This window comes from Lissotriton helveticus, chromosome 6 (genome assembly GCF_964261635.1).
Source record: "Lissotriton helveticus chromosome 6, aLisHel1.1, whole genome shotgun sequence".
Lineage (NCBI taxonomy): Eukaryota > Metazoa > Chordata > Amphibia > Caudata > Salamandridae > Lissotriton > Lissotriton helveticus.
The window spans coordinates 205,546,706-205,563,352 of NC_136067.1; the positions used below are offsets into that span (position 1 = coordinate 205,546,706).

At 41.7% G+C, this 16,647-nt stretch overlaps 1 protein-coding gene across 2 annotated transcripts in view; it reads right to left on the reverse strand.

The window, feature by feature from the left end:
* Positions 1-16,647, reverse strand: part of LOC144762425 (cytochrome P450 2K1-like) — a 242,737-nt gene that overhangs the window by 199,765 nt on the left and 26,325 nt on the right. For both annotated transcript variants that reach the window (XM_078647605.1, XM_078647604.1), the window contains exon 2: positions 4,156-4,318. In XM_078647605.1, the coding sequence (XP_078503731.1) occupies positions 4,156-4,318 (163 nt within the window). The remainder of the gene's footprint in view (positions 1-4,155; positions 4,319-16,647) is intronic.

Sequence of the window (16,647 nt, forward strand, 5' to 3'; positions counted from 1 at the left end):
TCACTGATGTTTTGGATGGAGAAATTTTGCACAGCATAGATTGTGCTTCATTGCTTGATTGATACTGACCTGTCCTTTTTAGCATAGGACAGTGAGGAAAATCAAAGTGACATTTACAAATAACCCTTGTTAATACAATTTGAGGGTGAATAGCTAGTTTAGTTAAGCAGTAAGTTGTCACAGTTATATAGCAGACATTTTAAAAAGTACTTTATTCAGTTTAGTGAAGGATGAAAACATTATTTCCAAATTTCATATAGTTAGCTTTGGGGAACTGGTTTTAGTTGTCAATGTCAGTTAATAAATACATCAAGATTCATTTATATTGTTTCAGTTTTCAAAGGGGGTAACTATGTGGTCAGTAAAACCTACTAGTATGATGCTGAGTGATGAGGCTATTTATCCATTTATGATATAGCATATTCCTTTGGTGGATAGGGTTGGGAATTTTGACGGAGATTCCTTTGGTTACAAAGTCAATGTTTTCTCTTTAAATACAAACTGATGAGGTTTTTAGCCATCAGTATGGAAAAAATAAATAGCATTCTTGGTGGGAAATGAGTCTTTTGTTAGCAAGGGCTTACAATTGATGGGGGTATGCTTTATTATGTGCCATTTATAAAGCGTTCAAACACCACTCTTCCATGTTTTTGTATTGATGACCACAGAAGATTTATGCTCTAGATTCAAGCACTCCAGGAGCTGGGTATTTTAGCTGTATGGCTCTAAGGTGCAGGTATCTTTATTTTTAGGCCCTAGGACTGCTTTGAAGTATGTGTTGTTACAGCTTAAATTTGACCCCAACTTGACACACCACAAATACATAATCTAAACTTGCACTTAGCACGTGTTTCCTGAATGGCCTAATGACAGTCATACGAAATGTTGAACTTTACATCATATTTGCATTCACTATAGAACTAGAGAAGTCAATGCATAACTGTGAGCTTTAAATCATTAAATGAGAAGTATTCTTTAGGTGATTGAGTAGGAGTCCTCCTCAAATGTGTAGAATGTGATTACTCTAGAAATGATAATGAATTTATATATTGTGTGCAAAAATGCTACACATTTATTTTATAAAAAATGTAGTTCCTAGCCATACTTACACATGATGATTATTACATTTTTATGGTATGCCACATGCAATATGAATCTAATGTGCTAGCAAAAGGTATATTGAATATGTTTCCTCCTGCAGCCTCCTCCCGGATAGCCAAGAACCTGGGAATTAAGATAGATGACGGTCTGACTCTGCGTCCCCAGATTCTAGGGCTCGCTGGCACATGCTTTGGGCTTCTTCGGATGCTCCGTAAGTTCCTTCCTATACTATCGGAGGAGCATAGGAAAATAACGGTTCAGGCCATAATTGGTTCGAGAATGGATTACTCAAACATTCTCTATCTTGGCCTGCCAGAGTATCTGCTTCAAAGGCTGCAGGTCGTCCAGAACTCGGCTGCACGGGCCATTTATGGATTATCTGGCGGTGCCAGGGTCTCTGGCCTACTGCAGTCACTCCATTGGCTCCCGATCCGGAAGCGGATAATTTTCAAGGCTTTGACCTTGGCTCACAAGGCTCTACATGCTTCTGGAGCTAAATATCTTCAGAGAAGGCTAGCCTTTTATCATCCTGCAAGGTCTCCGAGGTCCGGATCTCTGTGTCTTGCTGTGGTCCCTCGTATAAAAAGGGCACGCATTGGAGGTCGGTCTTTTAGTCTGCTGGCTCTGCAGCTGTGGAACATCTTGCCAGTGGCACTGCGCAGTACCTCCAATTTGTTGGCATTTAGGAAGGGCCTTAAAACTTGGCTCTTTACCCTGTAGGTAGCAGTTTTCTTTTTTAGTTAGGTTTCCTGTTTATCCCTTCTGTTTTGTTTTTGCTTGTTGTGTTGTGATTTAGAGTTACAATAAAGCGCCGGGACACTCTTTGAGTAGCCGTGCGCTATACAAGATTCAAATAACATAACATAACATAACATAACATAACATAACATAACATATTAATTTGTGTTTAAACGTGCACTCGCTTATTAAATGTGCATCATTGATATAATAGTTGAACTTGCCTTTACTAGGCCTCTGTCTTCACTCTGCATGGAATACTTTTCTCCATTTCTGTTGACATTACTTTTCACTTGCAGGTATTCCCATGCATTGTTAGTTTGAGAACAGCTACAACACTATATTAGCGACAGCGAGATGCCTGACAAAAAGATCTTGACGAAAAAACTTGGGGAGCCAGAGTGTAACTGAGGAGTCCTATTCAGCAATGTTGCTGTATGGGTTGGTGGAACAAGGACAATGTTGTTTCCATGTTCAGTGTCAGATAATATTCCAATATTTCAGTTTACAATGTGAGAATGTAAAATGACAATGGAACCTCTAATGATGCTTGCAGATTAATGTTGCTCAGGAGACTCTTGTGCTAAAATCTATTGTTCATATTGTTTGAGTTCAGAAACTTTCCAGACCTTTTGGAGTACTTTCCTTTGACTTTGAGAGGATTAGACCTCTATGCTTATTCCCTTATTGACCAAGCTTCTGCAATACTGACACCTTCCCTTATTTCATTTACATCCTATACTTAATTTTTGTCACTTCCCGTAATTCCCTGGATTTTCCTATTTTTCTGCCGTTCCGTGAATTTGGAGATTCCTAAAACGAATGACCCATCTTCTTAGTCTGGACTTTAACTTAAACGATTCTAGATTTAATCATGTATAAAAGAGAGGACAGTAAAATCTTCTCTGAACATCAAATATTGATGTTAAAATTTTGTATTGCCGTGACTGAACTTCTTGTTTGTTTGATACTGGTTCACCTAAACGTCTTTAGGAGGTTAGGTTTCCCGGCTGTTGTTCGGTATCTTTATAGCATCATGCTAAGATTTGCGTACCTTAACTTGATTGCTAATTTGTAATAAACCTTCTTAACCTTAGCCACTGATTCCTGGGTTTTATTGTTTAGCCAAATGTGTTACACTGTTAATTTAAATTGATTGATGTAATGTTAACTCTCCTCAATTTCCACTTGGCTTTAAAAAACGTACACTGGAGGACTTATGGTAAGGGGGTAGGCCGAAATGCTGCATCATATAAAAGTAGAATAAAACTTATGTGCACAGTTAATTGAATATTGAAATGCTTTTTTGACAATGGCAACGTGAACACTGAATCATTACATGTATCAATGAATGTCATTGAATGGTGTTATTGGCAATGCCAAAGTTAACAGTAAATAATCACATGTATGAATTATTGTCATTGTAAGATGGTACCATCATTAGTGATTTTAATACTGTTTATCATGACACATTTCTGCTTTTATTATTGTGACGAAAACTTGACAAATGACCTAAGCATGATTATTTGTTATAACTACAGCCCATTATATTGTGTCTTATGCATGTGGGGCATGTTAGGATTTTGGAATTCTGGGCTTGCTAGGGGTGTAACTGTTAATAAGTTATCACCCATGGTATTCTCACCTCCCAACTTGTATTTATTTGTGAATTAATATGTAGTTTGAGTAGTGTGTGCCAAATAAGCACTTTTTCTTTTGCTAACTTAAAGTTCTAACTGAGCAATGCTTTTTGGTTGTTTGTTTTGTTCCTGTGGACTGGAGTGGTTACCCACACCACCTCCATTGAAAAGAGAGTCCAGTGCTACAACGGGGTGCTTGGTTCCCAGTAGACCAAAGCTCTCACATCATTCCCCAAAAATAATTAATTTTCATGCAATTTTACAGACTTTTTTTTGCCTAGTAAAAATCGGCTCCGGTATTCCACTCTCGGGAAAATGGTGCAAAAACATTGGACATTTGTGATTTGGTGGAACATTCCCAGACAAGTAAATATTATAGATCTCTTATTCTGACTGCAGATATCCATTGGATTCTGCCCTATGGGCAATCAAGAGACATGATTACATCTTTACATAATTAAACAATGTATCCTCCTTCATTTAGACTTTAGGCTCAGGATTCCTTCCCTTTTGTGAAAAGGTTGCCATCGCCTTTGAGGTGTCTGTTAGATAATAATGTTTGTGACAACATTGTACCCAATCTCAGAACTTGTGACAAAAAAGTTTGTTAGTCCTTCTGGGCCACAGTTCTGCTTTAGCAGTCAAATCATATGACAAATGATTAAAGAATACATACCAAAACCATTATTTATATCTTCAAATATGGGAACGTGCCCCCTTTCCCCAAACTCATCAGGTTGATGCACAAGAGCATCTTTTACAGTCTCATACCCTGCGAGCACCACCATTTTCTTCATTCCCAACTGGATACTGAAAACGGAGCCATATTTCTTGGATAACTGAAAAAAAGAAAAAAGTGTCCAATTCACAATCTATGAAATAAATAGAGTTCAACTTATTTCTTTGACTATACGTATCTATTATATTGTGCTAATTCGTTTTATGACGCCGAAATACACCGTTTAGTTTCATGGTACTGGGGCAAATACTATAAAGTGCCACAGAGAAATAAGGAAACAGAATATCCATTTATGGTATCTGGGCTCCCGCTCCCGCCATTACCGCCGTCAGGGGCAAGGACTCCAAGTTCCAGCACTCCCCCTGCGGCACACACCATCCATGCCAGCAGGAAGTGCCTGGAGGCGCTTCAAAAGAGGAGCGCTGCTGGAGCTCTCTGGGTTGCTCCAGAGAAAAGAGGCTTGATTGTGCCACGCTACCCTCCTACCCTTCTCACCAGGATTAGAGGCTGCATCGGGAGTTTGGCCGCACTGCTCCCGCTCCCGCCATTACCGCCATCAGGGGCAAGGACTCCAAGTCCCGGCACTCCCCCTGCGGCGCACACCATCCACGCCAGCAGGAAGCGCCCGGAGGCGCTTGAAAAGAGGAGCGCTGCTGGAGCTCTCTGAGTTGCTCCAGAGAAAAGAGGCTTGATTGTGCCACGCTACCCTCCTACCCTTCTCACCAGGATTAGAGGCTGCATCGGGGGTTTGGCCGCACTGCTCCCGCTCCTGCCATTACCGCCGTCAGGGGCAAGGACTCCAAGTCCCAGCACTCCCCCTGCGGCGCACACCATCCACGCCAGCAGGAAGAGCCCGGAGGCACTTGAAAAGAGGAGCGCTGCTGGAGCTCTCTGGAATGCTCCAGAGAAAAGAGGCTTGATTGAGCCACGCTACCCTCCTACCCTTCTCACCAGGATTAGAGGCTGCATCGGGGGTTGGCCCCACTGCTCGCGCCATTACCGCCGTCAGGGGCAAGGACTCCAAGTCCCAGCACTCCCCCTGCGGAGCACACCATCCACGCCAGCAGGAAGTGCCCGCAGGTGCTTGAAAAGACGAGCGCTACTTCCGCCCCGCAGGACGTGTGCAGGTGCGCACCGGGAGAAGCCCGGGACAAGGGCGGGACCGTCTGCGGCCGTCCGAGGCCGGAGGAGGCCGGGCCGGGCTCCTCCTCTAACATCTGCCCCAGAGCTAAAGTACTGTAACTAACTAATCACTCCGCTGAACCACCATGGGGAAAAGGAGAACTGATGGCAGCAAACCTGTAGGTGGGGGTGCAGCGATTTTGGATTCATACTTGGTTAAAGTCTCTATCCTGATTAATGAGGAAATTGAAAGAACCGAAAGAAGGCTCTCGCTGGACCCTGGCTGCACCCTCACTGCTATGATACACGAAATTCTACCAACACAGAATCAATCTCCAGGCATCCCTCGGGACCTGATAGATCTTGTTGCCCCGTCCTCCATGTCAAAGAGTAGCCATGCCCAGTCCCCAGGTGGCACGGAAGACGACTCACACTGCCCTTCCCCGTCACCCGCACCCATAGCAAGACGCTGCACAAGGGCTAGTGGGTTGGTACCTCTTGGAAAGGCATTGCAGAAGGGGTCTAGGCAGCTAAAAGTAAAGCCAAAACTATCCAAACAACCTCCTCCGGTTTGTCAACCATCGTTGGTGGAGTTATCTAATACCATCTGGATGACATTTAAAGGAAAATTAGATCTTGCTTTGGCCCCAATTATGACTAGATTATCCTCTGTTGAAGATAGGATGAGTGCCCCTGAACGAAATAGTGGGTTATCATCGCAACTAAAGGACCCCTCAACAGTATAAGCATCATACCAGGTGCCTAATGGTCAGACAACTTCTTTACAGGGGCAGGTACACCAACCCCCTCTAGCCCAGGGTCCATCTGCCGCAGGGGAGCTAAATCCTGGTGATCCAGTACATCCGAGTGCTGCTTCAGAAATTATTAGCTGACCAATGAACCATGAGAAAGGGCTATTGCTTACTACTGTAGCCACTTATCCGGCTGACTCCTTAGTCACACCCCTAGAACCCCCACAAGAGAGTGAGCCATTCCAATTCATACCGGAGGCTTTACCCTTAGTTCTAGTCCTGGCAAACGTTCCCCCTTTGGGCCCTGCTCAAGTGGAAACGACAGCTTCTCTGATTGATAAAGTCTTGTATTTGGTTGACTAACAAAATGAGGATATCCGCTTGGGGCAAACAGCAATTAGCAGGGGAAATTATCATGGCTAGAAGGGTAACATGGCTCGGGGATCATAAGAAAAAATTCAAGGGTGACTGCATAGCTATGAACTTCTTAAGTCCCCAGGTGTTGACTAATGTACTGGCTAATTTACTCCCTCCTCAACTAAGGGTTTCCGCTATAATTCCACTAACACTTGAATTTTTTTATAACAGGAAATGGTGTGTAATAAGCTCTAGTAGATTACAGCCAAAACGATTGCTAGTACCGAGAGCATTTGGGAGGGTAGCACCAATCATGGAGGGCGTTATCAGTCTGAGGAATCGGTTCGGGGGTTTGACTGATATGGAAGGAAGAATGTGATTGACTGCAGGGTGTTGCTAGCAACTTGCAGGGAGATGTACCACGGAACAGTAGAATGTACGATCCAATGGATCAGGGCAAGGTATCTATCAGCAATGACCCCGTACCACTGACAAATCCAATGGAAATATTGCAAGTCAATGGTGCGTTTTCCCATACTAGGGACTCTCCGCCAGTAACTTGTCCTAAATCCATCAAGGAATATGGTCTTTCTGCAACAGGTGGATCCTCATTAGATATTAATCCCCCAATGACTCCCGGTATAGAGTATCCACCAGTGACAGAGGGTGACACCTCAGGAGTAGAGAATTCCCAGGATATATCTCTCACCCCACAACATAAAGAAGGGCTGTCCCTCCTCTCATGGAACCTCGCTGGAATTGGTAACAAGATTTTATCCCCAGAATGGTGCAGGTTTATCGACCAGCACGGCATTAATCTTTTCCAGGAATCTTGGTCGATGGTTCCAGTTTTTCGTCTGGGGTTCCTTAATTTCCACATTCCCGCTATTAAAAAATCTAAAGGTCGGCCAATAGGTGGTGTGATAATCTGGGTCCGCCTAACCTTACGATTTAAGGTGCAGCAAATTAGCTCCCCAACGAATGACATCCTGACAGTTAGAATTACATGGCCAAACATTTATGCAAGGGGGATAGCAGGGGGACATACATCTGAGGCAATTGATGCTCTTGATTCCCAATTTGAGGCCCTCCCTGAGCAGTTGGCCCTCATCGTAGGCGGTAATTTTAACACAACCTTCGAACCACTTGGCCAAGAGGACCAGATCCTCTCTGCAGATGAGGATAGTAAATGGGGAATTCCTCAACTTGAAATGCCTGCTGTAAAGCGATGGTCAGCTGCAGCCATACAACTAAAGGCCTTGTGTTTAGAAAGAGGGCTTAGAGCAGCAAATGGGAGAACCCCGTCTGACCGGCAGGGAGAGAACACCTTTGACAATGGTAGGCATAGTAGCCGCAAAGATTATCTGTTGGTGGACATAAGATTATGGCATTGCCTGGTAGACATGATTGTTAAACCCAGGCTGGAAAGTGATCACAATCCTCTTTGTTCGACATTCCAAGCTTATAAGGGGGTCAGCAAACCTACTCCAAGGGGCGGGACAGACACATTAGATATTGTTACCTCTAATAACATGCGCCACATTAAATGGGGTCAATTAATCGAGAACCCTGAAAAATTGGAGGTCCTTAAAAATTAGGTTGCCAGTGAATTGGCTAATCTTAAATTACACACCAGCAGCCCGGATTTCCCCCAAATAATGCTTGAGGCACATACCCACCTTTTCTCCAAACTTAAATCCTTCTTTAGGAAGGCCATAAACCCGGACAAAGGATATAAAAAGCCGCCTACTGTAAGGTGGTATAACAATGCCTGTAAATTAGCCCACCAAAACCTGAGTGTAGAACTAAGGTCTAGGAATCCCCTTAGAGTGAGAGAGGCAAGGGATTCATATAGGCATGCACTGAGAGCTGCAAAAAAGCAGTGTGATGAGGATAGGTGGCGCGATTTGAAATTGGCCTGTGAAGCAAACGATTCCAAGCAAATTTGGAACATTATTAAATGGGACAGAGAATGTCTAGCTGAACCCCCCCAAAATGATGTTGAAAAATCACAATGGCTAGATTTTTTAAAACCGCAATATGCTAGTAATCAAATAGATGAAGAGTGCCCGTAACCCCCCACAATTTTTTACCAAAGCCAGCTCTTTACAGTCAAAGATGTTAGTACAGCGTTAGATTGTGTGACTGGGGGCAGAGCTCCAGGGATGGACGGTATTCCTGCTGATGTGTTTTTAAGTGATAGACCGACCTGGTGTCAGTATTTTGCATTGCTAGCTAACTCGGTGGCCAGGGGTGCTCTGATTCCATTTTCGTGGAAAGGAGCAGAAATAATCCCGGTTTTTAAATAGGGCGACAAATCTTTACCAAGTAACTACATACCCATTAGTCTTATAGACTCAGCCCAAAAACGTATAGGTCGATTAGTGCAAAACAAAATTCAATCGTGGATAGAAGAACATAATATTTTGTCGCCATTCCAAGCCGACTTTCGCCCATGCACTAGTTCCACTGATCAAGTTTTTTATTTCATTCCACCTTATTGGAGGAATGTTGTTTTAACTAATGGGACACTCTATGCAGTCTTTGTAGACCTGAAATTGGCTTTCGATTTAGTCCCCCGTTCTAAACTCTGGAAGGTTCTTGCTGAATCAGGGATGTCCGCAGAGCTATTGACCTTCCTCGTCCGCTTACATGAGAACAACTTCGCTAGAATTAGATGGGGGCACAGGGTGAGGTTACCGATTCATTCCCCGTTGAGCGCGGTGTTCGGCAGGGGTGCGTCTTGGCCCCCACGCTGTTTTCATTATACATCAACGGTATAGTGGACCACCTTAGTCGTTCCCCCACTGATGCCCCCGTTCTAGCTGGGGCCCGCGTACCCGTCCTCATGTTCGCGGACGATACACTGATTGTCTCTCGGACCCCGAGTGGGCTTCAGAAGGCTGTGAATGCTTTGGGGGAATTTTTCCATCTGCGTTGACTTGAGATCAACACCTCAAAAAGCAAGTTCATATCCCTGAATCCGCGAAAAACCTTTAAAGGCAACATTTACTTGAATGGAACTCCTTTAGAGCAGGTGGGGGCATTCACCTACCTATGAATTTCTCTCCAGAGTAACATGGGTTGGAAAGGGCACACAGACATGGCTGTTTTAAAATTTCACCAGCTCGCAGGTGCCCTCTCCTCCAAACAAAAATCTTCTTTTACCAAGCCAATCACACCTGCCTTGGAGATTTACAAAATGAAAGTTATAAGTGCTACTTTGTATGGAGCAGAACTTTGGGGATTTACAAACTTGAACACACTAGCAATAGCGGAGAAAAAAATCCTACGTTGTCTTCTCAGTGTTCCCCAAAGCACTCCTACCGTACCGCTCCTACACGATCTTAGTAGGAAAAACGTAGTGGACATAGCGCGGTTACGGCCATTATTGTATTGGAGACGAATCTGGACCACTCCTGAATTAGTTCATTACGCCCATGCATTGATGGACGTAATTATGGCAGATCGCTTCCACACCATTCCATGGCTTAAAGAGATTAGGGCACTTCTAAAAAAGTTGGAACTCGGTCAGTTATGGGAAGATCCTGACATATCAATGTTCCCACCAAAAAAACACCTGAATGAAAAATATTGGGAAATGGTCTGGATATCTTCCCACAGAAATAGTGTTAACTGGCCGTTTCCTTGAACACAAATTGCGTCCACTTTGCGAGGCTTATTGGGACATTATAAAGAGTCCGCTAGATCAAAAACTGTATTTCCAATTTAGGATAGGGACACTCTCTGTAAAAGCCTTAACTTGTAAATGGACACCAACAAGGGATGATAAATGCTATAACTGTACAGACTTGGTTGAGACAATATCACACATATTTTTTGTATGTCCCCTTTATGACGCGCCCCGTTGCAAGTGGCTAAAACCAACTTGTAATACCTTGGGTACCCGGAGGTATATCGAAGCCCTAAGGATATTAGAGTAAGATTGCTCACCTTGTATAGCGGTTGCTGTAGCTAAATTTTTAAGGTGGGCTTGGATCATACGCACTCGCACTTCTCAGACACCAGATATTAGCTAGCAAATACTATGATGTTTTTAAACAAAAACTCGCCATCATTTTATGTAGTAATTTTATATGATCCAAAATGATTTTTAAATTTTCCTTGTAAACGACAGTAATGTAGGAATTTAATAATTTTTTAACAAGTATATTGAAATGTAATATTTATAGTGTCTTGTGTTGTGATGTATTGTCTGTCGCTTTTATGACATTCTGTCGAATAAAGCTTTTTGAATTTAATTTTGGTATCTGGGCTCTGATGTATAAAAGCCACACTTCAGCAGATTAGAATTGAGGTTTTAATTTGAGCAGTAACAAGTCTGGAAGCAGTAGTCTATGCAGCTCCAGGCAGCATCTAAATGCCGCCCCAGGAACTTGGACACCTGTTCCAGACCTAGGACATTACATAGTGAGCAGGAACAAAGAGCATCATAATACCAAGAACAACATATAATAACTAATAACCACTACCAAAATACCCATTTTTTAAAATAAACACACAGCAAGGATACCACACCCTCTCCAAAGAAACAACAAGCAAAATATATATATATACGATGAGCAACTTAAAACAGAATGTAATCTCACAATTTTCTTGGCAAGTAAATCACTGTGCCACTATGTGTTACTCCACCATATGTTTCAAACAATAATTTCTCAGAGTTATATATATGCTCACTACCATCACAGCCAGTATCTTCAGCATCCTCACATTCATCATCAAAAACAAGCAGCTATTCGGACTATTTCTATGATTACCAGCATGTCGGCCTTCAGACAACAAGTTGTTACTCAGATCTCCTTAACCAAACTTCACTAAAACTGTACACACTATCTGACCAGCCATACATGAATTATCTTAACACGTTTCCTCTTCCAGTACACCATGAGTAGCCTTTGATTCACAAGCCTAAAACACTTGTGGTTGATCCTCAGTAATTTTAAGTATATAAAGATTTGAAAACCATCTAGCATCAGCCACATGTCCTAATCCTTTTGTAACAATTTAAACACACGAAGGTCATTGATAACCAAAAGGCAATTCATCACCTTTATCATCCTGTGTTTAATTTAAATGCATTCTCCACCTGAAACAATGACTCCTGTGGTGGACTTTCTACATTCATAATATTTGTTTCTACCTACCTCAATAGGAGCACAATGCTTTGACATGCCAGTGCACTCCAATAAGCAGTTGAATATTAACTTTGATTCAGTGCAACTTGATATCATTATTGAGCGCGGCCTGCGCAAGTAAGAGTGGTGGGGATGTAGGACCGCCTGGGGGGATTTCAACTGACAACGAGGAGGGAAAAATAATTATCTATATATTTTCCCTCATTGTCATCTGTCGAACCCCAGCCACCACCCGCCCTCACTGCTCTTACTTGCACAGGTTGCAGCTGTCATTATACCTCAAAAACGAATCCATTTTATGAGAAATTAGCTGCACACTAAAACTGTTATAATTATGTAGGAGCTCCTACAATTTCAAACATACCTTTCAAAAACTGAATATCAGTGGTGGCTGACCCAACAAAGGAAATTAAATCCATTGTGAAAAATAACCTAAAATGGCTAATAGGAAATGCTATCTTGTGGTAAAGCATATAATGGTTCAGTAAAATCGAAAGCAAATTTATCCTAAGCAAATCCCCTAAAAAGGCACAATATTTAATGATGGGTTACGTGTTTTCCAAAAGTTGTAGTTAACACACACTAGTAAATGCACAAAATTACCACCTATTTTGTCCATCATTGTTCACCCACATTTTGTTTTTAGTAATTATCATGTAGTAACATGGCCATGATGCCCCTCATGAGGTGAAGCTATTCCTTTTTTTCATAAACGCTTGGAGGATACACATTTATATTTCCTACCAAAACTCCATAGTGAGTTTTGCTGAAATGTGCACAATGTTTTCAAAATAACCATGTCACTAAAAAAAAACTCACAAGCTGTCTGTAATATAATGTCATTCTGCATTTCTTCAAGCCATTCCATCTCACTAAAAACAAAACCACCAATAGCCAAATAATCCAATGTAGCAACAGCACACTCATACAGTTCTAAGTCAAAACGTAATCTTGATTAACAATCAGAAGGAGTATTTCTTGACCAAGGAATATACTCCACTATAAAGTTGTAACCTTGTAATTTAGGGTAACGCTCGACGCATTATTCACCATTTTAATATGGACGCAAAATTGAGTCCCATAGAAAATACATCTCCCTTTACTACATATTTACAACCTGCTAGAAAAGGTTTTATTACAAGAGCATCATCAATTAATGTTCTCAATTTGTCAAACGTCGCCTGTGACACCATATGTCATCTAAATTAATGTTTTTGTTTTAATATTTTCATCAAAGGAAATACTATAGATGCATAATTTTTTATGGAGCAAACAATATAATCGCACAGTCATAGGTACTATGGGGCATATTATCAAGACTGGCGATAAAATTCTCGCCGCTTTAGCTGCAGAAAACTGCAGCCAAAACGGCGATAATAGGCTTGATAATATGCTCAATGGTATTCCAATTGAAGCTCAGGTTAGATGTCCTTTACATCTAACATGGGCTTAAATTGGAATTCCATAGAGCATATTATCAAGCCAATTATCGCCGTTTTAGCGGCAGTTTTCTGCCGCTAAAGCGGCGAGAATTTTATCGCCTGTCTTGATAATATGCCCCAACCTTTTTCTTTGGATGTGGTACTTGTACGATTGCATTGGCAAGTTCATTTGAAGGTTGGTTTCATTATAGACTTATATAGTGATCCAAATATTCAAGTGATGGTGTTAACCTCGTTCTTTCAAAATACCTGGACTCAGATTTACATAGATGCATGCAATGCTGTATTGTGTCAAAAAAGGTTGTGCTGCGTTCCGCCACTGTTTTATTGCCCCATGAATGCTTCAGTTTTTCTAAATGCTACACTACAATGCAAATCTCTGGGTTGTGCCACAGCACTGCATAATGCAACTTGCAACTGTGTTCCACAAATCAGACTTGCCTGCCGCAAGGCAGTATTGCGTCACACAAGATTAATTCGCTTTCTTTTTACAATAACAAATAAAGCAAATCTCATGAAACATTTCCCCACTTTCTCCATGGCAAATAAAGGAGGATGCATCCAGGAGGGCGTTTTTCAAGACAGAGGCACGTCCAGTAGGGTAGCATAAATAGGAAGTTGAATTACACCAAGAAGAACATTTTATTTGAGTTCATAGGTGACAAAGCATGAGAAGAATCTCCTTGTTACCTCCAAATTGCCACTATCCAAGAAAGAAATTGTACGAGAGCAGTAGCTGACAAAATCAATGCAGTAGCCCTATCACACAGGATTGTTGTAGAATGCAAGAAAAGGTGGCATGATCACATGCACAGCACTGAGGAAAAACTGGCAAAAATGTGTAAGCTGTAATGAAAACTAGAGGAGGACCAGACATCCATGAGGATTTGACCCCAATGAAGGACCAGGCTTTAGCACTCGTTGGGCAAGAGTAAGTGTAAATGATAAACTGTTTTTCTTTATCCACTATAATACAGATACTTCCATCTAGTACCTGGCTGCACAATGAACATTGTTTGTGAAGGTATGTTCTGAAGTATATGAAATATGTGTTAAATGTGAGTAGTTGTTTTGTACATTTTTTTGTCTGTTATATATTTGGCTGCCAGTCACAATACACCCACATTGTTGTTTGTGATGTTCCTCTTCTTTAAAATCAATATTTTAGGATGTGATTATGGATACTTTCAATCTAAGCCATACAATCCAATGTATCCTTTGGAATTTATCCATGGCTGCATATATGTGAAAGGTCCAGTTCTGGCTACACCACTGTTGTTTGTGTCCTACCTTTTTAAAATGTTTGACTCTTCATATAATTCATACCTGATTCTTGGTGGGCAATATGCACACCAAATGACACCCAGATGACCTCAACCTTACTTTTCCAATCTCCATATATTGATTGAAGTATTGTAGACCCCATAATCCTGAAATATTTCTCTAAAGGATTCCGAAGTAGTAGTGCACCCGGAATAATTTTGTTCTTCACCTTCATTGCTCGTCCCTGCCATTTTGTTAATTGATTTTGTCCTGATACATGGGATCTTAATGGACAACAGGTATCCCTATGGCCCTGGTTCTATGACCTATTGAAATATAAGCTGGTTACATTACATTGAGCCAGTCGGAAGTGCAGCAGACGGTCTCTCCACCGGATGCCTCTGCCCGCTGCATCGTAATGCGGCAGGTGGACCACAGGGGCAGTTTTTGGCTGGACCGACACCGATGAGGCGTCGGTGTCAGACCCACCAACATTGTCATGAGCTCCAAAGTTTTGAGATGATAAAATAAAGTTATAGATGTCTTGTACAAATAGGACAAGCTGGCAATCCATGAATCTGTAAGTAAAATTTTCGATAAGACATGTGGGTTAAACCTCTAATATTTTTAGTATTCTCAAATAAATAAAAGGTTAATCAGGTTTAGAATTGTACTGTTGAGAGTTTCCAATTGACGGACTTATAGAAGCCTGATAACTCCAAGTGGTCCAGAACACAGCATCCTGCCGAGTCCAGAATATGCCAACCAGAACTGCCTCTCTCCTCCTCTTGAGCTCACTCCATTGGCTTCCTATACACAAGAGAATGACATTCAAGATCTGTTGTATAGTACACAAATCACTGAATGGCAGAGGACCTAGTTATCTGACAGAAAAACTCATTCTATACGTACCGAGCAGATGTTTGCGATCGGGAAAAAAATCTCTTCTCATTATACCTGGTTTTAGGAAAACGAGCTCCGGGGTATATCATTCTCTGACCTTGCTCCCCTTTACTACAATCATCTACACTCCCACCTTCGGAAGTGCACCGATCACCTTCACTTTAGAAAGCTTCTCAAAAATTAGCTTTTCACTTACCTGCGGTTCACAGTAGCACAGAAATACCCCTTCCGGGGTGATTCATGTGCTTTACAAATTATATTAGCATAACATAACAAAACAATGGCTAACTTGCATAATTCATGTCAGATAAAAAAGTTATGAGAGAGAGTTGCAGCTTCATTAAAGCCAGAAAGAAACCACTATTATCAACATTAAATGAAAGTAGCAAAGGGAATTTTGTGACTATTTCAACAGTACCAGAAAGTTTCAGACGGAACCCATTCATCATGACCGAAAACTCATTCAGCAATGTATAGCTTAATTTGCAAAAAGTATAAATCAGTGCAGGTGCTCAAAATGTTTCTTAGGAGGCTGCCACCTACTTCCTCTACACTGTTTTACCCTATTTCTTCCTTTGACGTGGCCGACTTTCACCATTGGAGAGGCCCACTTCTGTCACTGGCATCAACTAACTCCACCACTGGCATTACAGACTGACTGTAAAGACAGTGCCCCAAGCCTTCCGTGCTCTCACTGCCCCTCTGGCTAGTTCTACATTTGGTTGAGCCTCTCCTGAAATCTATCTCTTTGTAAAATCAAGGGAAGCAGATGAATTCAACATAAAAATAGTACAAAACCTACAAAAAACTAAACTTTAGATTTTTTTCTAGAAAGGCTTCTTGTTTCTACTAATCACCTAATGGGTGTATTTATCACTTTGTACCAATGAAGCATCTCAAAGAATCGAAGACAAAGCATTAACCTTGAATGTAAAAATAGGCGAATGGATTACTATCCAGTGGCTGAATTCCACATATAACACCAGAAATCCGGAGATGAATGCCGGCTTTCTTGCTTGACAAAATTGTTTGATCTGATTTCATTGCGGTGGGTCTTCCCTTGCAACACCTATGGTTTTTGATGCTGCATCAAATTTACAAAATCATGTAAACCTGGGACAGCTCCAAAACCTTACTCCTCCCCAGAGCAGGCATAATGAGGAGAAAATGTTTAATTTCTCCTGGTTTTTTCCTCTTTCCGTGATGCAGCACACATGGAATTAGGAAAATGCATCCATGGATTGTTTTCAGGCAGGAAGGTACCCCTTCCTTAAGAAAAATGACCCTACCAACAATGAAGACACACTTGCACAAGGTGCATGGGTGCCTGCATTGGCGTTGGGCACCAAATTGTGTGCTGGCACTGACTGAAAGCACAGGAATGCACTGTATCTGATAAATATGGTGCATTCCTGCCCTTTCAAATTGGCA